This window comes from Wyeomyia smithii, chromosome 1, assembly GCF_029784165.1.
Source record: "Wyeomyia smithii strain HCP4-BCI-WySm-NY-G18 chromosome 1, ASM2978416v1, whole genome shotgun sequence".
NCBI lineage: Eukaryota > Metazoa > Arthropoda > Insecta > Diptera > Culicidae > Wyeomyia > Wyeomyia smithii.
The window spans coordinates 126863877-126887871 of NC_073694.1; the positions used below are offsets into that span (position 1 = coordinate 126863877).

The 23995-nt window shown below is 38.9% G+C and overlaps 1 protein-coding gene across 1 annotated transcript in view; it reads right to left on the reverse strand.

Annotated features, from left to right (window-relative positions):
• Positions 1–23778, reverse strand: part of LOC129718102 (doublesex- and mab-3-related transcription factor A2-like) — a 90199-nt gene extending 66421 nt beyond the window's left edge. The window contains exon 1 of the mRNA XM_055668524.1: positions 23431–23778. Coding sequence (XP_055524499.1) covers positions 23431–23730 — 300 coding nt within the window. The 5' untranslated portion in view covers positions 23731–23778. The remainder of the gene's footprint in view (positions 1–23430) is intronic.
• Between the last annotated feature and the right edge of the window lie 217 nt (positions 23779–23995).

Consider the following 23995-nt stretch of genomic DNA (forward strand, 5'->3'; position numbering starts at 1 on the left):
TGTTAAGCACTCTCCGTATTTCCTGGGGAAAATACGGGAACATCTGAGTGCTTTATCCGAAAAATCTACTCAGATTACCTTAGCGTGGGTCCCTTCTCACTGCTCGATACCGGGTAATGAGAAAGCGGACTCTTTGGCTAGGGTGGGCGCAACAAACGGTGATATTTATGAAAGACCAATTGCCTTTAATGAATTTTTCGCACTTGTACGTCAGAATACGATCATCAGTTGGCAAAATGCTTGGACCAGAGGGGAATTGGGAAGGTGGTTACATTCCATAATCCCCAAAGTATCGACGAACCCGTGGTTCAAGGGGTTGGATGTAGGTCGGGATTTCATTTGCGTGATGTCCCGGCTTATGTCCAATCACTATAGATTTGACGCGCTCCTCCGTCGTGTTGGGCTCGGGGAAAGTGGTATCTGTGCCTGTGGTGAAGGTTATCACGACATAGAGCATGTGGTTTGGTCATGCCCTGTACACCGTGACGCCAGGTCTAGATTAATAGCTTCCCTGCAGGCCGAAGGTAGGCAGCCGGCTGTTCCTGTTCGTGATGTCTTGGCGAGCCGTGACCTATCCTACATGTCCCTTATATACGTTTTCCTGAAATCCATCCATGCCCCAGTCTAGTCCCGTTCCCCTCCGTCCACACCCAACAAAACGACAAGAACACGTTTGAACCTTAAGCACAAAACCAGCAACCAGACCCCGCACAATAGAACCAGGACCCAAGGACTACGAGCCTCTGTCCCAACTCACGACATCGTGACTCAGCAGAACGAATCCATACATGCCATTCGACGATTATCAGACGACCATTGAACAACAAAACACTGATTGGAAATCCCATGCTAGTTTTAAGTTAGACTCAATTTCAGCTCGTAGTCGGCAGCGAGGATAAAAAATTTGCTTTAGTTTTTAAGTCATCAGATATAATTGGCGCCGTTAAACATTAAATTGTATTTGTGCCGTGTCAAATAAATGTTATGTGAAGAAAAAAAAAATTCCAATTAGACCTGTGGTAGCTATTATGTTATCTAGAGGAAAGAGACAGATCACTTACTTGGTAGTTGTGAACTCACTCTCTTGCTGTGGCAAACCTTTGACTGCCTATGAGATCTCTTCTCACAACTCTTCTCTACGCAGACTTTTCATCAGGTCACTTTACCCACTGAACAATATGTTACGGCTGTGGGTGCTTTGGCTAACAAACTACCGTATCTCTTGCGGTAACTCACTGTAAATCGTATGGCACTCCTGAAACAAAGCCGCGACCAACTTCAAATTGGCGTTACAAACTGACGCCACGCTATGTTACTTTACGACAAAGAAAGTTGCTTCTTGCTGTTTAACACTTAGTGCTTTTTAAGCGACACTGATGCTGCCAGGTAAATCTGGCTTGTTTCGATCCAAAAATTAAGAATTACTATTGTTTTGCAGGATACAGCATTTGTTATATTAATTATCTGCAAACTAAATCACGTTTGCCCTGAGATGGGAACTACGGAATAGCAAGCTTAAAACAGTCGGTAAACGTGAAACTCGGTTCAACTATATATTTTCGCACTGCATAAGCGTAGGTTAACGAAACCCTCGTCGCCACTTATATTAGATTCAAACTTATCTAATATATAAATGCTTTCAGATGACTGATCTCCAACAACGTTAGTTTCACTCGATACTCGAAAAGCAACTGAGCTCTGCTCATATGTTCTATGATCTTTCTCTTTATACAGGGTTCACAGTTTTATCGAAATATTTGAAACTGACAATTCAGAGAACAGAATCTAAAACTGTTATATTACACAGAAAAGTTTAGATATTTTTTCTTCTTACTTGCAAAAGTGGAAAATCTCTCCCAATGCTTCTAAAACTCAAATGATAGTTTTTCCCCAGAAGACTAGGGCTTATTTCCTCAAGCCAAACAATAATCACGTTGTCAAGATAAATAAGGTTATTTTAAGTTGGTCTGACAAGGTTAAGTACTTAGGACTAATTTACGATAAAAAACTTATTTTCAAAAAGCACATTGAGAGTATGCAAGCCAAGTGCATCAAATATACGAGATGTTTATATCCTCTCATTAACAGGAATTCTAAACTTTGTTTAAAGAACAAACTTTTGATTTACAAACAAAATTTTTAGACCAGCAATGCTTCATGCTGTACCGATCTGGTCAAGTTTCTTTTCAACAAGGAAGAAAACGCTCCAAAGGATTCAGAATAAAATTCTGAAAATGATTTTGAAGCGTCCTCCTTGGTTTGGTACACTCGAACTACATAGACTTACTGGTGTTGAACCATTAGAAGCTATGTCAAATAAAATTATCAACAATTTTCAACAAAAATCGTTGCAATCTTCAATTGCTACGATAAGCTCTTTTTATAGCCAATAAATTAGCAATTAAGTTAGTTATAAGTTTACTTCCCCTTTTTTGACAAGTAGGTTTGAATCCCTACGAATGATAAGTTCTAATTGCGAAAGCAAACAAATCCTTATAATTAAAATTACAAATTTCTAACAGTGTTGAGAAGTCACCATTTGTGATTGTACACACATACTCATTATTTACTAATATTCATCATAAATACTCAAGCTACTAACAAGTCCCCCCCCTTTAAAAAAATAGTAATTTAACCAGGGCAAACCAGGGACAAGTCAACCATCAACCGATCAGAATTTTTTTTATGGTTGAATTTTTTGTTGTTCGAGATACACTATTGAAAAATTGTTAAATAACATCGATTGTCTAAATCATACCGAGCAACCAAGAACTACCTTTTTTCCCAAGCAAGGCCGACACTAACAGATACAACCGATCTGACTTTGTAAACGATTTGTGGTTGTTGTTGTTTTACTTTCCTTGCCATTCACTATTTTCCTAAACTTCTCCCTCTTTCCAAATAACTGACGCAACCTTGATACAAAAGGAACCATTCGAACATTTCACCCATTTTTCATTCCAAAACTGTACCGGTATCATACGCACACCATCGAATTGAATCATTTGTGCGTTGGCTGGCAAAGCGGCCGGTTCTGATGCAGCAGAAAGTTGGTGGTGACAAATATTGGTCGCATTTCAAAGCGCATGCCAGCGAATTAAATTTTCTCATTCGTTCGTATGTATAGATTGCTATAGCACGTGTGTGGGTACCTATAGTGGGTATTAATCGAAAATTTAGTATTTTCTCGTTTATTCATTAATACTTCATTTAAAATACTAAAACACCCAAACGAACACAGGTTCTCTTAAATACCGTAAATAATCGGTAAAGCTTTCTCATTTTAATTTCTTTTTTCATATTTATTCTCGTTTTTGTTTCTCGGTGCGGTTTACTTTTTCGCACACAGAAGAAAAAAAAAACAAACTTGTCTCTATCGTGAAAAATAACAAAACATTTAGAAATGCTCTAAATCATAATTGAAGAAGTAATATACACTAAGGTCGCTTTTTACGCGGCTTTTTTCACGCGGCTTTTTTACGTGGATTTCGGATTTTTTGCGGATTCCGGAATTTACGCGGTTTTTTTACGCGGATTCCGGAATTTACGCGGTATTTTTTTGCGCGGATTTCGGTTTCCCTTCACTCAGAATGCAGAATTAACGCTGGCTTTTTTTACGCCGATTCCGGAATTTACGCGTTTTTTTAGGCGAATTCCGGAATTTACGCGGGTTTTTTTTACGCGGATTCCGGAATTTACGCGGTTTTTTTACGCGGCACGTATCTCCTGCGTAAAAAGCGACTTTGGTGTGTTTTACTGTCACTCGCCAAAACTTTGATAACAACTACTCAAGAAGCGTGAATTTGAGTTTTTGCTTTAAGTTATTGAAATAAACGTAATTTCTTCATTCCGCGTCGAACACTCGACAGAAACGGACGTGCAAAGTGGTCGTTCTATTACAATCCGGTCCGTGTGTACGAATAGCCAAACAAAAGAGTGTATTATTCAAGGCCATCAGTTGACAGTCGAGTCCGTGTCGCTGTGCTGAGTGATCTCACACCCGGCTCACTGCTGGTGGCTGTATTGGTGCTGCTGTACTGGTGCTGCTGGCTGCTTTGGGTGCAGCTTCGAACGATCGGACAACCACTGCTGGAAGGAAGAAGTAAAGAGGTACGTGTTCTTGTCGGCGCTAGTTCGCTAGTGCGCTACATTTAGCGCGATGGATATAGATCCCTCGCCTCCCGTGCCACCATCCCCGAACCCCCCTGACCCTGACCCTTCTGTTACCCCCTCCCTTGTTCATTCTCCAGTCCCCCCTCGCCCCAGGCTTTACCCGGACGGATCTCAACAGGGCAGCTATACTGTTTATTTTCGTCCAAAGGCAGGAGTGAATTCAAAGCGATTAAACATACTGCAAATTTCAAAAGACCTGACGAAGGGGTACAAGGCCGTGACCGAAATTTCCAAGGTCCGACCTAACAAGCTCCGTGTCGTGGTCAGTGATCTGGCACAGACCAATGCTATCGCTTGCTCTGAGCTCTTCTTACGCGAGTATCGCGTTTACATACCCGCACGAGACGTGGAGATCGACGGTGTCATAACCGATTCGAGTCTGTCTGTCGAGTGTATCCTAAACAGCGCAACCGGTTGCTTCAAAAATACCGAAACACAGGCGAAGATTTTGGATTGTAAGCAATTGCGGTCCATGTCTCTCGTCGGCGGTAAAAAAGTTTACACTCCGTCAGACTCGTTTCGCGTTACGTTTGCCGGATCTGCACTCCCTAGCCACGTCTCGATCGACCGGGTTCGTCTGCCTGTGCGATTGTATGTACCCCGTGTTATGAATTGCACCAATTGCAAGCAGTTAGGCCACACAGCCGCCTACTGCTGCAATAAGGCACGATGTAGCAAGTGTGGGGAGACTCATGCGGAAGATTCTTGCAGTGTTAATGCTGAAAAATGTATTCACTGTGGGGAAAACCAGCATGAGCTCTCCACATGCCCGGTGTACATGCAGCGCAGAGATAAAATCAAGCGGTCACTTAAGGAGCGTTCAAAGCGTTCTTACGCTGAGATGCTGAAGAAGACCGTGACCACTTCTACCATAACATCGAACCCCTTTGATCTGTTGCCCTCCGATGAAACCGATTCTGACGATTCATCAGCGGGAACATCTTATGCCAATCCTGGGGAGTCTAGGAAGAGGAAAAATGTTTCTTCTCCTAAACTTCCCCGTAAAGGTCCTAAGATTTCCCAAAGTGTAATGAAAAGTACGAACAAACCAAACAGTGCTGCGGAAAAACCGAAGCAAACTCCTCCTGGGCTTGCAAATTTAAAGTCCCAGAAGGAGTTCCCAGCACTGCCAGGAACATCTAAAACCCCAGTTGTTCCTTTTGCACATCCAGTTGATGAAACAAACTCTGGATTAGTGAAATTTTCTGACATTGTGGACTGAATTTTTGAAAATTCCAATATACCCGATCCAATTAAAATTTTTCTTACAGCATTCCTCCCAACAGTTAGATCATTTTTGAAGCAGTTGACTGCCTAATGGCCCCTCCTTGCAGCGATTGTATCCTTCGATGCCTAATTCAACTGCGTATATGAAGGATTCTATCTCTGTCTTACAGTGGAATTGTAGAAGTATTTTACCAAAAATTGATTCGTTTAAAGTTTTGATAAATAAAAACAAATGCGATGCATTTGCCCTTTGTGAAACTTGGCTTACTTCAAATATTGATCTCAACTTCCATGATTTTAATATTATTCGCCTTGATCGAGACACCCCATATGGAGGAGTACTTTTAGGGATTAAAAAGTGCTATTCTTTCTATCGTATTAACCTCCCCTCGATTCCAGGCATCGAAGTTGTCGCATGTCAAATGACAATACAAGGTAAAGAGCTTTGTATTGCCTCAATATATATTCCTCCCAGAGCACAGGTTGGGCAAAGGCTGCTCTTTGATTTAATAGAACTTCTTCCCTCGCCACGTTTGATTTTGGGAGACTTCAACTCTCATGGCGTGGCTTGGGGTTCCCCATACAATGATAACCGCTCCTCTTTAATCTATAACCTTTGCGATGACTTCGACATGACTATTTTAAACAACGGTGAAATGACACGTATCCCGAAACCTCCAGCGCGCCCAAGCGCTTTGGATCTATCCTTATGTTCGACGTCGCTACGGTTGGATTGCACATGGAAGGTAATCCTTGATCCTCACGGTAGCGACCATTTGCCTATTCTTATTTCAATTAATAACGGGTCGACTCGCATGCGACCAATTGACATTCCGTATGACCTCACACGGAATGTCGATTGGAAGTTATACGAGGAAATGATTTCAAAAGCGGTCGAGTCGATACAACATCATCCACCACTTGAAGAATACAACCTCCTCGCGGGCTTGATTCTCGACGCCGCGTTGCAAGCCCAAACGAAGAAATAACCCGGCGTAACGATCAAAGAACGGCCTCCCAATCCGTGGTGGGACCAAGAGTGCTCCGATGTCTACACGCAAAGATCCGACGCGTTTAAGGCCTACCAGAAGGGAGGTATACCTGGCGACTATTTACGGTATTCGGAGCTTAATACCAAGCTTAAAAGTTTGGCTAAAGCAAAGAAACGCGGATATTGGCGTCGGTTCGTGAACGAGACGTCGAGGGAGACATCGATGGACACTCTTTGGAACACAGCCCGAAGAATGCGGAATCGCGTAACGGTCAACGAAAGCGAGGAGTCTTCAAGTCGGTGGATATTTGATTTTGCCAGGAAAGTATGTCCGGACTCTGTTCCTGAGCAAAACATTGTTCGCGATGCGTCTCCGGGCCACGACGCGATAGAATCACCTTTTACGATGGCAGAATTTTCAGTTGCCCTCAAATTCAACTTGTTGAAGAATCTACCCGGCAATGCCAAGAGGCGCTTGTTGAACTTGTTCAATAAGTTCCTGGAGCAAAACATTGTACCGCAGGATTGGAGGCAAGTGAAGGTGATCGCCATCCAAAAACCAGGGAAACCAGCTTCTGATCACAACTCTTATAGGCCGATTGCAATGCTATCCTGTATCCGGAAATTGATGGAAAAAATGATACTCCGTCGTTTAGACCATTGGGTCGAATCAAATGGTCTACTATCAGATACTCAATTTGGCTTCCGCCGTGCTAAAGGGACGAATGATTGTCTTGCGTTGCTTTCAACAGATATTCAGCTGGCGTATGCTCGCAAAGAACAAATGGCGTCTGCGTTCTTGGACATTAAGGGGGCTTTTGATTCCGTTTCTATTGACATTCTTTCGGGAAAACTTCACCGACAAGGATTTTCTCCTATTTTGAACATTTTTTTGCACAATTTGTTGTCCGAAAAGCACATGCATTTTACGCACGGCGATTTGGCAACTTTTCGCATCAGCTACATGGGTCTCCCCCAGGGCTCATGTTTAAGCCCCCTTCTTTACAACTTTTATGTAAATGACATCGACGAATGTCTGGCAAATTCATGCACGATAAGACAACTTGCAGACGACAGTGTAATCTCTGTTACAGGAGCCAAAGCTGCCGATTTGCAAGGACCATTGCAAGATACCTTGGACAATTTGTCTGCTTGGGCTTTACAGCTAGGTATCGAATTCTCTCCGGAGAAGACTGAGATAGTAGTTTTTTCTAGGAAGCATGAACCTGCTCAGCTTCAAACACAATTAATGGGTAAAACGATTTCTCAGGTTTTGGTACACAAATATCTTGGTGTCTGGTTCGACTCTAAAAGCACCTGGGGTTGTCACGTGAGGTATCTGATGAAAAAATGTCAACAAAGAGTGAATTTTCTTCGTACAATAACCGGACAATGGTGGGGAGCCCACCCAGGAGACCTTATAAGGCTTTACCAAACAACGATATTGTCTGTCATTGAGTACGGGTGTTTCTGCTTCCGCTCCGCAGCAAACACACATTTGATCAAACTGGAGCGAATACAATATCGTTGTTTGCGTATCGCCTTGGGTTGCATGCAATCGACCCATACGATGAGTTTGGAGATCTTAGCTGGAGTACTACCATTGAAAACCCGCTTCTGGAGCCTGTCTTCTCGTATTCTAATCAAATGTGAGGTCTTGAACCGTCCCGTGATTGAAAATTTTGAAAGGTTAATCGAACTTAATTCTCAAACCCGTTTTATGACATTGTATCTCAATCACATGTCCCAAAATATTAACCCTTCTTCGAATATTCCAAATCGTGTCGACTTATCAAATACTTTTGATTCTACTGTGTTTTTCGATACATCCATGATAGAAGAAACTCGTGGAATCCCGGATCATTTACGCGTGCAGCAGATCCCTAAAATTTTTTCCAATAAATATCGAAACATCAACTGCGACAATATGTTCTACACTGACGGATCACTTCTTGATGGGTCCACTGGCTTCGGTATCTTCAATAACAATTTAACCGTCTCCCATAAGCTCGATAATCCTGCTTCTGTTTACGTCGCAGAATTAGCTGCAATTCAGTACACCCTAGGGATTATCGAAAAAATGCCCACGGACCATTATTTCATCTTTACGGACAGTCTCAGTTCCATTGAGGCTCTCCGATCGATGAAAGATGTTAAGCACTCTCCGTATTTCCTGGGGAAAATACGGGAACATCTGAGTGCTTTATCCGAAAAATCTACTCAGATTACCTTAGCGTGGGTCCCTTCTCATTGCTCGATACCGGGTAATGAGAAAGCGGACTCTTTGGCTAAGGTGGGCGCAACAAACGGTGATATTTATGTACGACCAATTGCCTTTAATGAATTTTTCGCATTTGTACGTCAGAATACGATCATCAGTTGGCAAAATTCTTGGACCAAGGGGGAACTGGGAAGGTGGTTACATTCCATAATCCCCAAAGTATCGACGAACCCGTGGTTCAAGGGGTTGGATGTAGGTCGGGATTTCATTTGCGTGATGTCCCGGCTTATGTCCAATCACTATAGATTTGACGCGCATCTCCGTCGTGTTGGGCTCGGGGAGAGTGGTATCTGTGCCTGTGGTGAAGGTTATCACGACATAGAGCACGTTGTTTGGTCATGCCCTGTACACCGTGACGCCAGGTCTAGATTAATAGCTTCCCTGCAGGCCGAAGGTAGGCAGCCGGCTGTTCCTGTTCGTGATGTCTTGGCGAGCCGTGACCTATCCTACATGTCCCTTATATACGTTTTCCTGAAATCCATCCACGCCCCAGTTTAGTCCTATCCCCTTCCGCCTACATCCAACCAAACGACAAGAACACGTTAAGACCCCGGATCCGGAAACAGCAATCAGACCCGCACGATACTCTCAAGGCCCGATGGAAACAACCCAATATGCCAGTCCGTAATATCTTGGCCAAGCAGCGGAACAAATTTAATATGCTGCTTACCTATGGCAACGAAAACCATCAAACAGCAAACCTGTGCTTTTAATGCAAAATATTCTAGCTTTAAGTTAGATTTAGTTTCAGCTCGTAGTCGGCAGCGAGGATAAAAAATTTGCTTTTAGTTTTTAAGATACTTTAGAAAGTAAGCTACCAGATATAATTGGCGCCGTTAAACATTGAATTGTATTTGTGCCGTGTCAAATAAACTATAGATGAAGAAAAAAAAAACGTAATTTCTTGATATACAAAAAGTCATATGCTGGGCTGGAGCCAACATAGTATGAGCTTGATCGGTTTAATGTCAAACAATTTCCAATCTTAGAATTTCCGTTTGAATCGTTCTGGTCTCCAATTTCAGATAGTCCGTTGAGTTTGCTTTTTGCTAAGATAGGAAAATTTTATTTAATTCGCTAAGTTAAATTATTGTCTTGGTATTGCAGCTACGAAGACAGGTTTTTCTGAAGTGACAGCGCTTATATAAAAGATCAATTCTTTTAGTATAAATTTTTATTTTTTATGCTTTAACGCACTGCACTGTTAGTTAAAATTGCAAAAAATACTAGAGTTACAATTCCGTCTACTATTTGTATTATTAGAATATAGAAATACCGTAGTCCAACGTCCTGCGGTCGTGTCTTGGATACCACCCTCCTACTTTTTTTACAAAAGACACTAAAGCTTCATTAAAAAACAAATATTTCTTTGTTTTTCCTTTGAACAATTGAGTTATTGTATTTTCGATGTTTTGTGCAACGTAAGAACCGACGATCACATTATGCGACGCGACGCGAGACCAGACAAACAACACTTATTGTTCTTACAACATATGCGTCGGTGTGTGTTTTTTTTTTTAATTCTCGCTTATTTTCCGTCGGTCTATTTCCGCCACTGTTGGGCCAATTACCGACGCCCAGGGAGGCGACTCCACACCCAGGTCCCTAACTCACGACCCGTTTATTAACGGACCGGCGCCAACGGCTTTACTTCCTCATGCGATGGAAGGCGTGATCCCAGAGATTTTTCGCCTCAGAAAATCTCCCAGTGTCGGCTAGGATTGAGTCTAGACCAGTTGGGTTGGTTGTGAGTGGATCACGCCACCTCACAGGCGTCGAGCGTGGTTGGCGGAGACGTTACCAACCACACTAGGCCCCCGCTCTACGTCGGTGTGTTTGGAGGATTTTATTCACGAATCCTTCTTCGTAGCCATTTACTTCGGCCGCTTTGTGAATATGCTCTTTTTCTTCGGCAAACTCTGCGTTTTCCATCGGTATATTATACAGGCGATGTGCCATTGAATGGAAGGCCGCCTGCTTTTGACCGCCAAAGTGGTTCGAATCCGATGTTATATAGCGATCAGTTGATGTCGGTTTACGGTAGATGCCGAATTTCAATGTTCTATCCTCCTTTCTGGTTATTGAAAGGTCCAGAAACGGTAGCTTTCCATTCTCCTCTCGCTCTACTGTGAATTTTATAGAGCTGTGGCGAGAGTTGAGCATTTCCAAAGTTTGGTCCAGGTAGCGTTCTTTTACCGGAGCGAAAATGTCGTCTACATAGCGCTTCCATATAGTGGGAAATATTTTTCTTTCTGAGCGTCGTCTTCAAAATCGCTCATAAAGAGGTTTGCTAACAACGGCGACAGTTTACTTCCCATACTTAACCCAATGGTCTGTTTCCAGTATTTTCCCCTGAAGCTGAAGAAATTCTGATTTATGCATATTTCTGCTACTAGAAGGTGAGCTTCAACGTGGTGTTGTGGCGCACGACTACGTTCCAAGTGTTGGCGTAAACTTTTTAACGCGTCTGGAACTGGTACGCTTGGAAAAAGTGCTGCTACATCAAACGATACCAGGATTTCCCCACGTCTCAACTGCTGCCAAACTGCTCGACTAACTCCACAGAGTTTTTCACACTTTTGCCATGCTTTATTGAGTATTTTCTCATTTCGTCCACCAGCCAAGCTGCCATCTTTTCGGTTGGTGTACGAATGTTGGATGAAATAGGCCGCATTCCCACTGGGTCTTTGTGGATTTTCGGCAAGCAGTAGAGCGAGGCCACCGTCGGGTTGGAAACATGAAATTTTCTCTCTAGTTTATCCTCTTCCATCAGACGTGCAACATTCTGTCGCGCGAAGGTAGCCTCTTCGATCATGGTGTTGAGAGGATCCCTCGGTTTTCCGTTTTTGAATTTATATTCCTCGTACGGGCCTGCCGCGATCATATCACGGACGCGCGAATCATAATCGTTTTTGTCCATGATAACTACTGCATTCCCTTTATCCGCACGAGAGTAAACCACATTACGTGCTTTCAGCTGGCGGATCGCACACCACACATCGAGGTTGGTGCATTCTGTGCTATTCTGCTTACTTGCCGTCCGTGTTATGCATTTCCTGACGCTGTGCCGAATCGCCGTTTAAATATTGGTTGGTCGTATTGGATGGCACTTTCGATATTATTAACAATATCAGCGAGAGGGGCGTACTGGGGGGAAATAGCAAAATTCAAACCTTTGTTGAGGAGATCTAGCTCAGCTTGTGTGAACTGCGCGAATGAGAGATTAACCACAAAATTGTCGATCGTTTGCGGTTAGCATTTCTTTCCTGGAGCTTGTGTATTTTCGAGGTAGCGTATTTTCTGACGATGTCGCTGTTTCGTTGTACGCACACGCTTGTCTAGGTTGTAGTGAATACCATCCAAAACCTTCCGCCAACAGTCTTTTCGCTCTTCCACACACCTATGTACAATACACTCAGCTGAGGTATGGTACGCACTTTTTTGGAGTAGCTTCTTATGGAGCGGGTATAACTGCTCTTTCACTTCGGAAAGTTGTTTGTGTTTGCACCTTATTTCTTCAATCAGCCAAACCTTTTTTGCGCGATTAGTGGCTATTTCACTTGCTACACTATTAGTGGATGGCTTCATATTTATGAACTTGGGTATAAGCCCTTTTCTTCTACAGCTGGTTAGAAACTGAATATGCAACTGTAACATTTTCTTCTTTACAACTAGTCGGCCATAAAGGCGAAAGCACTGAGAGGTTGTAGCCTCCATTTCACTGTATTTTCGATGTTTTATTCTGTTGTAAGAACAATAAGTGTTGTTTGTCTGGTCTCGCGTCGCGTCGCATAATGTAATTGAGTTATTATTTATTATTTTTCTCTGAAGAGTCACAGACCAAACTATTTTCCTTCGAAAACAAAAGTTTTTTTTATTAGAAGTCACGACAGTACAAATGACATTTTGTCATAGAATAGTCTCCAAATCATTAACCCATTCCCGGTGGGTGATGCCATATTGCATCACTTGACATTTAAACTTTGATTTAGGTTTAACTGTACTTCTTTAAAAATTTGCACGATGTAACTATTCAGTATCGATAAAGAACAGATCCCAAGTAACAATCCAAAGACGATTTAGTTTTATTTAAATTTGATAAAAATTTTATCAGAACATTACTAAATCTATCGAGTTTTATCATAAATTTATTTAAGTACTTGTGGTTTTTATTTACCAACAGTTCCCAAGAGTAATGAAAGAACACTTGAAGAGTCCTCCATAAAACTCCTTCAACAATAAGTGTAATTAGCCTGATGAGCGGTTTTGAAACGCACTCAATATCCCTTTCAAAATACCTATGATAAACTTCCATAAAACTTCATTAGAGTTATACGATAGTTTTATGGTACTTATCTTTAAAATGTGCCCATAAAATTTTCTTAAACCCATTTTGTATCATGAATAAGAAAACATTCGTGAAAGAAAAGGATCTAAAATAAACAAAATTTTTTACCTCATTCAAGCAACTAAAGCATACTAAATCAAGCCAACCTAAATCTTACTAAATCAAGTCATTTAAGGGTATATTACTTTTGGTGTTAAAAACAGCAAAAACTCAATACTCACTGACGGACATGAAATTCCAATACAGGTCGGACTTGATTACCAAAACATTTTTTTGTTCCGGATAATCGAATCACAGAAACATATTGAAATTTGCGATTAACGAACATAAAATAAATAGGTATTTCCTTTTTTTTTATTTTACTTGTATGATGCAGTGGCGTAACCAGAAATTATTTCTGAGGCGAAAAGGGACAAAATATTTTTTTTTTTTATTCTCGCTTATTTTCCGTCGGTCTATTTCCGCCACTGTTGTGGCCAATTACCGACGCCCAGGGAGGCGACTCCACACCCAGGTCCCTAACTCACGATCCGTTTATTAACGGACCGGCGCCAACGGCTTTACTTCCTCATGCGATGGAAGGCGTGATCCCACAGATTTTTCGCCTCAGAAAATCTCCTGGTGTCGGCTAGGATTGAATCTAGACCAGATGGGTTGGTTGTGAGTGGATCACGCCACCTCACAACCATCGACACCTATGTCGGCGGTGGGATTCGAACCCAGGCGTCGAGCGTGGTTTGCGGAGACGTTACCAACCACACTAGGCCCCCGCTCGACGGGACAAAATATTGAGTAGCAAAAAAAATAAATTAGACATTGATTATTTTCAGTTAAATCGAGCATGTCCCAAACATGCCGTAGATGACCTAAATGGTAACAAATATGCCAGAAGGGGTGGCAAATGCAAAATTTCGGAATAAAAATTAGAACGAACACCGAAAAAATGAAATTCCGGATAATCGAATCTAAAATTCCGGATAATCGAGTCCGACTTGAACCTGAGAATGACAGAGAAATGGTATTCATTCCTCTGCTTCATGCAATTTGTTGCATTTCTTTATTTTGCTCATGTTTAAGGCCCTAATTGTAAAATACACCGGATGTTTATTCTAAACCATTTATTGTTTCTTCTTTAAAAATCGCTACAAGTAACACTTTTCCAACAGCAATGATCACAAAAATGGTGCTTGACTGTAAACAAACAACTGTCAAACGGGAGAGGGAGCTACCCCAAAAAAAATTTGTTTGTCTTGAAAAGTTCAAACAAGTTTTATTCAAGCGCAAGTATTCTTCTCCGAGAATGCAATAAGTTAATGCCAACTTATCGAGATACTAAAAAAATCTTATTAGTCTTGCACAAGAAGTTTTAGTTAGAAGCCGTCTTATAAGGGATTAATAAAAAACCATCGACAAATATGGCGAACAGACTGTGATTGACTCCGTCAATATAATAGCCATTTGTAAATAAACGGTAACAAAAGACCATGATTCTCAATGCTACTAATAATTCTGGCTGTTTAGTAGTGAGTGTTGACCATGATGAACACAAAGTTTAGTAAAATTTTCCATGTTAGAGTTTTTTCATGGTTGTGAACAACTCCTGAATGTCATCATGAGTACATATCGATAAAAATATAGAGTTTTAAGCAAACTTTAGGAACTATTCTTGAGAACCTTCTCTAGAATGGGCCTCCTTGATCTTATGGGGATTTTACGGCTGATTAGTAGCAGTTTGTGAGAATAATAAGATTTATGCCCTGTTTTAAAGAACAAGCAATTAAAACATCGTCAAGTACATCATAAAACTGATATTGTTACTTGGGGATTGGTCTTTAATATGCAATACAGTTTGTGTTAATTGTGCCTATAGTTGATTAGTAATAAAAGTTTGAAGATAATTTTTTCCGCCGGGAATGGGTTAAGAGGTACGGTTAAATTTTTATCAAAAATTGTGATTTTCGCAGGAAAATATATGTCATAAATTTTGTTTCAAATCGTATGTGACCTTTAAAAAAACTTATTAGTTATTAACATTGTGATTTTGGTAATTATCTCTTTTGGTTTAAACAAATATCAGGTAAATTAAACATCGGACTTTGACCGGCAGATATCCTTATTTAGTCACCGTGACTATTGTGAGGGAATATATGTCAAATGTTGTATCAAAAGAATATATAATAATATCTGAAAATTTTTATATTATTAACATTGTTACAAGAATTTCAGTAATTATCCTTTTCAATCAGGCGACAAAGATATTATTTATTCTTTTTACTAAGGTCACATATTCCCTCAAACTAACGATCGATTAATATTGTCTCACAAGAGTTCCCGTATCAATTAATCTTAGAGACGAATGACCACCGCGGTTTAAATCCCTAAAAAAAAACAATCAATCTATATTGGAGAATCTAGAAGTGATCTATGATAATTATCAAGAAGAATGCATATTTTTTTAAGAAAGTCACCAAGAATAGTTGGTGACGGTTTTGCCTTTCTCCTAGAAAGGTATAGCAATCACTGGAAAAACCGATGGTATAAAAGTGGTCCCAATGGCCGAATGTCATATACCACTCGACTTCTTTCGACGAACTGAGCATTTTCTGTATGTATGTATGTATGTGTGTATGTGTATGTGTGTGTGTGTGTGTATGTGCAACTTTTTTTTCTCACTCACTTTTCTCAGAGATGGCTGGACCGATTTTCATAAAATTAATTGCAAATGAAAGGTCTAGTTGCGCCATAGGTTGCTATTGAATTTCATTGTAATCAGATTTTTAGTTTAGAGGTTATGTATCAAAATGTAAAAATCACGAAACATCAATATCTCAGAAACCACACAACCGATTTAAAAAAAACTGGTTTCAAATGATTGGGCTGTCCCCAGAACCCTTAACTTTCGAATTTCGTTATGATTTAACATATGGTTCAAAAGTTATGTAAAGAAAAGTTATCCTGAGGTTGTTTAAACTCACTCATTTTTCTCAGTGATGGCTAAACCGATTTTCACGAAATTAGTGTCAAATGAAAGGTCTAGTTGCCCCATAGGTTGCTATTGAATTTCTTTGCAATCGGATTGTAACTGTGTCCGTTGTTCATAAAAATGTGAAATCTTATAATGAAAGTAAACATATTGACTTTTTCCTAACGATCACTGGCTAATTAAAAGGTAGAAAAATAATTGAAATGGCCGAATGTCATATACTACTCAACTCAGTTCGACGAATCGAGCATTTTCTGCATATATGCATGTATAGGTGTATATGTTTGTGTGTGGGTGTGTACGTGTGTATGTGCACCTTTTTTTTGCACTCACTTTTCTCAGAGATGGTCTGACCGATTCTTTCTATCTTGGTGTCAAATGAAGAGTCTATTTGCCTTAGGTTGCTATTGAATTTCATTGTAATCAAACTTTTAGTTTTGACGCTGCGTCAGAATGTGAAAAACGCTCTTATATCTCAGGAGCTATGAACATAGTTGAATTCAAATAAATGGGCTTTCAAACCCTTAAACAACATAATGTTTAAACTTGTGCTTTGAAAGTTATAGAAAGAAACGAAGCCCGCAGACTGTTTAAAACTATAGCTATGATCAAAATATGTGGCCTCAACTTCATTTAAATTTGATATTGTACTATTTCAATGTTTGCGGCCTTGCTCAGGATTGAAGTTGAAATTAAAAGTCATTTCTTCAAGTTTTTTCATGTTTTACACTTCAATTACAACATCAATATTTTAAGACCCCAAAGAGTGAATATAAATATTTTTATTGGATTTCAGCATTCATGTAAATCTATCAAGAATTACAAATAATAAGTTTGAATGAGAAAGGCTGAGTCTGACCGCTAGGTGGATTAATTTAAGTTTTTTTTTTGGTTCACCAAGATGAGAGAGATAATTACTTTAAGCGGTAATAGTATATCTTAAAAAACTATAACATAATATGATTTATACGTTTTCCCCGCAATTTGCATAGTTTGTGTAACAATATTATAGTGGGAGTTACATGTGAACAGATATTTGCTCAAAAAGAGAAATAAATTTAATTTAATATGTTAACCCCCTAGTGCCCAAATTAAATTCTAGATGGGGTTCGGTAAAATCACTATGAATTATTATAAACACTTTTTAAGTATTTATTGAAGCTTTTTAGAGGTTTGACTGAAGCCCGCCAAAAAGCGGTATTGGGCACTAGAGGGTTAATGAAATATTCAAAATTTTCCGCATACTATTTAAAATTTAATTTTTCTGAAAGTGCATGAAAATTTTAAGGGGTAAGCGAAATACTTCCTTCATGAAAATTTTCTGATTCTGTTCTCAATCACAAAGGTACACGAAAACCAGGGAGGCCACGAATGAAAACAGTAATTTCCGATAAACCAAGTGTTCTTTACATTTAACTATTTTTCAATCTTGCTCTTAAAACATGACTGCAGCAATCAAGAAATGCATTATTGGAGAGTACAACTAACATTACTGCAGATTACTCTAGTTATTTTTACAAATTGTTTTATGAAAAATTAAACCTCCCAACTGATCTCGAGGTACGATGCTGGCCTAACAAGCCAGCGATCGTAGGTTCGAGTCTCGGCTCGGGAGAGACTGTTAGTGTCCGTAGGATCGTAGCGCTAGCCCCGCAATTGTCCTGTACACTTAACAGTTGGCTGCGAAGTCTGTGTATGAATAAACAGAAGGTCAAGTTCCGAATCAGAATGTAGCACCAAGGCTTTGTTTTTTTTTATGAAAAATTATGTAAACAAATAAAAGTGGGTACAACTGATTGAAAATATTACCAAGGATTACGCGGACAAAAAAGGTTGAGAACCGCTAGCCTACGATGATAAATGAGATGTTTCAAAAACATTTTCTTTACCAGGCCGTTCAAAATTTAATTTTTATTTTATGTCAATCCTTTGAGATTTCACTAGTTGACGGCGTGGAAGACAGCACGTCCATTTAATAGTATTTTTTTTTTAATCGGCCACGAAAGTGATATTGGAAACCGTTACATATACACATGCAAACATATAGAAAATATTTTTAATCGTACTGAGTCGAGTCGTCGAGCAAGTCTCTAAATATGTATATTGAATATTTTTCGAGGAAAATACACAAGAAAAAACATCATGAAATTTTAAAAAGCAAAAGGTCAATCTTTCTGATTTTCACAAGAAAATTTAATTTTCTGATAATGTTCGAACAATTCAAAAAAAATTCAGGGTTTGAAAAATGACGTACTGCCATTACACATAGATATTATTTTTCACAGAAAATTCTATTATTCATCTAAAAAGACGAAATTTTCTGCGTGTTTCTCATTGTTAGTTTAAAATAATGAGTTTTTACTTTAATGTTTACCTTCCTCCTAGAAAGGTATAGCAATCACTGAAAAAACCAAAGGTATAAAAGTGCTCCAAAGGGTCGAATCTCATCTATCAATCGACTTAGTTCGACGAACTGAGCATTTTCTGTATGTGTGTGTTTGTGTGTGTATGTGTGTTTAGATGGAAATTTACAATGATTGATATTACTTATGGAATGTAACAAAGTTTTGTACACCTATTTTATTAAACTGATGACTTTTAAAGCGAGGAAGGAGGGTTGTGGATACGTTTCCAGCGGTTTTGAAATCTCCAATGGAATATACAGTGGTCAATGACACATAATAATTGAAACGAAAAGTCTTCTCAGGCTTTATGTCCTAAAGTTTTCCCTTTCTAAGCTACCTGGAGACGCCACTATGTGTAAAGAGACTGTCTGTAAGCCACGTTCTTCATAATTGGTTACTCCAGATATCGATTTGATCCAGTCATACATTTTTTTATAATTCATATGAAACGTAGTTTCTGGTCAACCCCCTACAGCCCCTTAATAGTCCACGTTGTTTATGGTCGTCCCTGTACTTACTGTTTTATTTTATTATTCATGTGGATTATTCGTAGATGCGCTACTGTTTATTTAAAAGGTATTAAATTCAACTTTTTGTTTTTGGCACAATCGCACCCCATAGAAGGGGTGAGTTTAGGCCAAAGTTCATTTAATTTTAGCAAAATTATAGTTTATTGTAACTTAACCATATTTGCGGCAGTCGTTAACTAAACAAGTGTGCATTGACGTGATTTGGATCAAACTCATTGCCTAAATGTGTGCATTACAAGCTAAGGACGAAAAACATATCCTTTTTTGGCACAATCTCACCCCGACAACGAAACAAAGAAACGTGCAAAGAAACGTGTTTCAAAGACTGTTTAAACTCACTCACTTTTCTCAGAGTTGGCTGGACCGATTTTCACAAAATTAGTGTCATATAGAAGATCTTGTTGCCCCATAAGACCCTGTTGAATTTTATTGTTATTTGACTTTAACTTTGTCCGTTATGTATAATAATGTACAATCAGGCTATGAAAAGAAACATATTTCTAAGACTGCTTGAACTCACCCACTTTTCTCAGAGATGGATGGACCGATTTTCACGAAATAAGTTGCAATAGAAAGGTCTAGTTGCCCCATAAGACCTTATTGAATTTTGTTACAATCGGACTGTAACTTTGTCTGTTATGTATCGAAATGTAAAAGTTATGGAACTTCATTATCTCAGAAACTATACAACCGATTTGAACAAAATTGGCATCAAAAAAACAGGCTTGTTTTTTGAACCATTTTCAAAATAATTTTTTAATGACTGGACATGTAGTTCAAAAGTTATGCAAAGAAACGTATTTCAAAGACTGTTTGAACTCACTCACTTTTCTCAGAGATGGCTGAACCGATTTTCACATGTGTCTTATGGAAGGTCTTATTGCCCCATAAGATCTTATTGAATTTTATTGTAATTGGAGTTTAACTTTGTCCGTTATGTATAATAATGTGAAATCAGGCTATGAAAAGAAACATGTTTCTAAGACTGCTTGAACTCATCCACTTTTCTCAGAGATGGATGGACCGATTTTCACGAAATGCAATTGCAATAGAAAGATCTAGTTGCCCCATAAGACCCTATTGAATTTTGTTACAATCGGACTGTAACTTTGTCTGTTATGTATCGAAATGTAAAAGTTATGGAACTTCATTATCTCAGAAACTACACAAACGATTAGAACAAAGTAGGTATCAAATGAACGGATTGTCTTCAAAACCCCCAATTAACGAATTTTATGATGATTGAACATGAAGTTCAAAGGTTATGAAAAGAAACGTGTTCAGAAAACTTTTTAAATTCACTCGTTTTGCCAAAGATGGCTGTACTGACTTCAACAATCTTAGTTTCAAATTAAAGGTTTAGTTGCTTCATTGGTACCCATTTCAGTTGATTATAACACTGGTTGACAAAATCGATATAAAAAATGCTGCTCCAAAGCTCACAACAGTTGCCCTAGAAGCCTCTCTCATTTGAACTTAGAAGATAGAAGATAAAAATTCACAGGAATGGTTAAAAAGCTATAATTTTTTTTGAAGTAGAATACTTCTCTCAGGAAGTTCGGCTACATAGGGATGTGAAATGAAAATCTAAAACCGAAAAAAGTGAAAAATATGTCCAATTTCAAATGCTAATAAATCGGTTAGTATTCGATAGATTTCCTTCGTTCTTGCAGCAATATATTGGAAAATCTTCTAAGATTCTTCCCAAAAGAAGATAATTATAATTTTATTATTCACACTATTGTACTATTGAAAATAGTCAAGCCTTGTCGAAAAGAAAAATTCGACCTCTGATTGGTCGTTATATGATTGCTTCCCAAGCACGGCCGACAGAATCATATACCTTGCAATTGACAACATACCATTTGGTCTTTATAAGAGCCTGTTCCAGCCGAAGCCGCTCATAATAGTTCTAGACAGCGACAACAGCAGTCGTCCTCCCTTAGCAGCAGCACTAGCAGTGCAGTGGATACCAGCGATGGCGTAAAGCGGCCACAGCTGTGGCGTACCAATGGCTAGTGCACTAGTTGCAGCGGATTCCAGCAACGATATCAGCTGGGCCAGCTGATGCAGGAACAGTGGATACCAATGGAAGCGTATAGCGGCCACAACTGTTGCATGACTACGGATAGCGTAGCAGTTGCAGCGGATCTCAGCATCGATAGCGGCTGATGCAGTGAGGCACTTTAGTGAAATGCAGTCTCTGTGCGATAGTGGGCACTAGTAAATGCATTCAATGAAAAGTTGACTCATTGTGACAACACGTGAGCCGTCTAGTTTTGAGTGTTATATCAGTATTTCATTGTTTACTTTATCACAAGGAATATTTTATTCACCCTGTCAGTTATAACGCAAAGATGTGATCGGCATCTTATCCGATACTAAAATGAACAACAAATTGTCCTTTCCAGGATGAAATAAAAACTTGATTGAAGAGTTAATATTTTCTAATGAGTTATTTCACATTTTTAAATTTGTACAAGTTATAAATTTTACTTCATCTCCGTGTCTCAAAACGTACTGAATTATATTTTCCTTCAGTTATGAGCACGACATCCGAAAAAATTTCATCTCAAAATTTAAAAATTGTCAAGCCCTAACCATGACAAGCAACTTACTATGTTATTGAAAATGGTCAATCCTTGTTGAAGCGCAAAATTCGATTGATCTAATTAGTCAACGTTTATTTACTAGAAAAAAAGACTGACACGCAAGCAGCTGGGTTATCTTTCTTGTAAAAGTATTCTACTTCAATCTTGCGGCCGTGGCTTTGCATACAACCCTCCTGTTTTTCTCAATTTGACCATCGGGGCCACTCTTGTGTTGACCAGTGTAATCGGACTTTTATTCTAATCATTATGTGCTAAATTGTAGTAATATTGAAAGTTCGTTCTCTCAAAGTTTTCGCGACTTATTAAAAGGAAACAAGTGTCAAACGAACAGGTTATTCCTCAAACTTACGAGGAAACAAAACCCAAAGGCTGTTTAAAATTAGCTGCTCTGATTAAAGTTCGAAATTAAGAGTCATTATGATAGAAAGACTATTTATTAAGTCAAATTTCAAATATTATGCTCTAATCATTCCTTCAAATAAAACCTAAATTAATCCACCTAGCGGTCAGACCCAGCCTTTCTCATTCAAACTTATGTCCAAGTAGATTTACATGAACGCTTCAATCAAATAAAGGAATATTCACTCTTTGGGTTCTAAAATATTTATGTTGTAATTGTATAAAATATGAAATTTGACGTAATTTTAGTACTTAAGAAATAGCAAAATAAAAGAAAAAACAAAGCCTTGGTGCTACATTCCGATTCGGAACTTGACCTTCTGTTTATTTATACACAGATTTCGCAGCCGACTGTTTAGTGTACAGGACAATTGCGGGGCTAGTGCTACGATCATACTGATACTAACAGTCTCTCCCGAGCCGAGACTCGAACCTACGACGACTGGCTTGTCAGGCCAGCATCGTACCTCGAGACCATCTGGGAGCTGGTAAAAAGAAAAATAAAAAAATAAAAGAAATGACTCTTAATTTCGAAAAATTCAATCACCAACAATGCCAGGAACATTTAAATAGTACAATGCCATATTTAAATTATGTTGAGGCAACATAGGGGAATTGTGGGTAAAATGAACAGGGGTGGTAAAATGGACACCTGCTTAAATCTCGACTATTACGTTGAAAAATAGTACAAACTTCTTTGGCACCTTATCTTAGATGCACTAGATGCTATTTGAGACAAAGTATGCGACATGAAACAGTCAAACAGTCAAAATAATAAACAAAAACAAAAAACACGCATACATTCGTGGTGGTGATGTTATTTTTGGCCTACAAATAATAAAGTTTTTTCTAGTGTAAAACAGTATTTTATGACAATTTTTCTGCAAATATCTGTACTCAGACCACTAACCAGAAGAAATCATAAAAGATTAGTAATTGTTTAAATGATTTTCTCGATATATTGAGTAATTTTCAATAATATTTATGTGCGGGTGAAATGGACAGCCCATGGTAATGGTGAAAAAATTGTGTTAATTTCTATTGAAAAATCTAGATGCTTCGTGTTGTATCAGAAAAACGCAAAGGTAAACTCGGACCGATTAACAGATGACCGCGGCTAAACGTACCGTTGAATGCGGACTGCCGCAAAAAAAAACTTCCGCCATTTCTCAGTTTCTTGCGGATAAGATCATATATTGTTATTAATTCTACGACAAACGGTGAAAATTGAACTGTTGGTGAATGCATAAGTGTGTCACGTGCTATGGAACAACATTTTACTATCTGTAAAAGGATAATTAATGTTCACGCCCAAGGTGCTCGAAAATGCTCATGAAAATTACGAAAAATACTATATTTGAGTATTTCTGTTTTATTTTTTGTATCAACCATTAGTGACTCAGTTAATGTGCGCTATCGACTCATAGTTGTAGTGTTAAACTGTGGAGGAAATTGTTATCTGTATTAACTGTTCAACTAACCTGAGCAGCCATAATTTTTTGCCGTGATAAAATTAATTCACACTTTTGACATCTACAATTTCTATAGGTGCAATGTTTCTTATGTCCTCTCAGACCAGATATTACACCATGATTCCGACAGCGAGCGCATTTTGGGATCCGTGAGCATTGGTTACTGCACATGCTATTAGATTTGCCAGAGGTACTAGAACTCACTGCACTGGTTTTAGTTATAACACTCGAACTATTCTTTCCATTATCACAATCAGCACTATCCCTATCACCGTCGGAACATTTGAGAAAATTGCTCACGGACAACATTTTCGAATTTTAATGCTCAAGTTTTTCTGTCTTGACTTCCTAAACTGTTCAACGCTAACATTCCACTGAGCTAATGACATTCGACACGTTCAACATCAACCAAAGAAAATCCATCTACCCAGCATCCCTAAAATAAATATCAATTTTCCTTGGTTTCTACCAATATTGACATCTGTATTCTGTTGCACATGTTTCATTTCGCTTGAATATAGCTGGTGAATCGTAGAGCAGAGGGAGTTTATTCAGATTGTTTTCAACAAAGAAA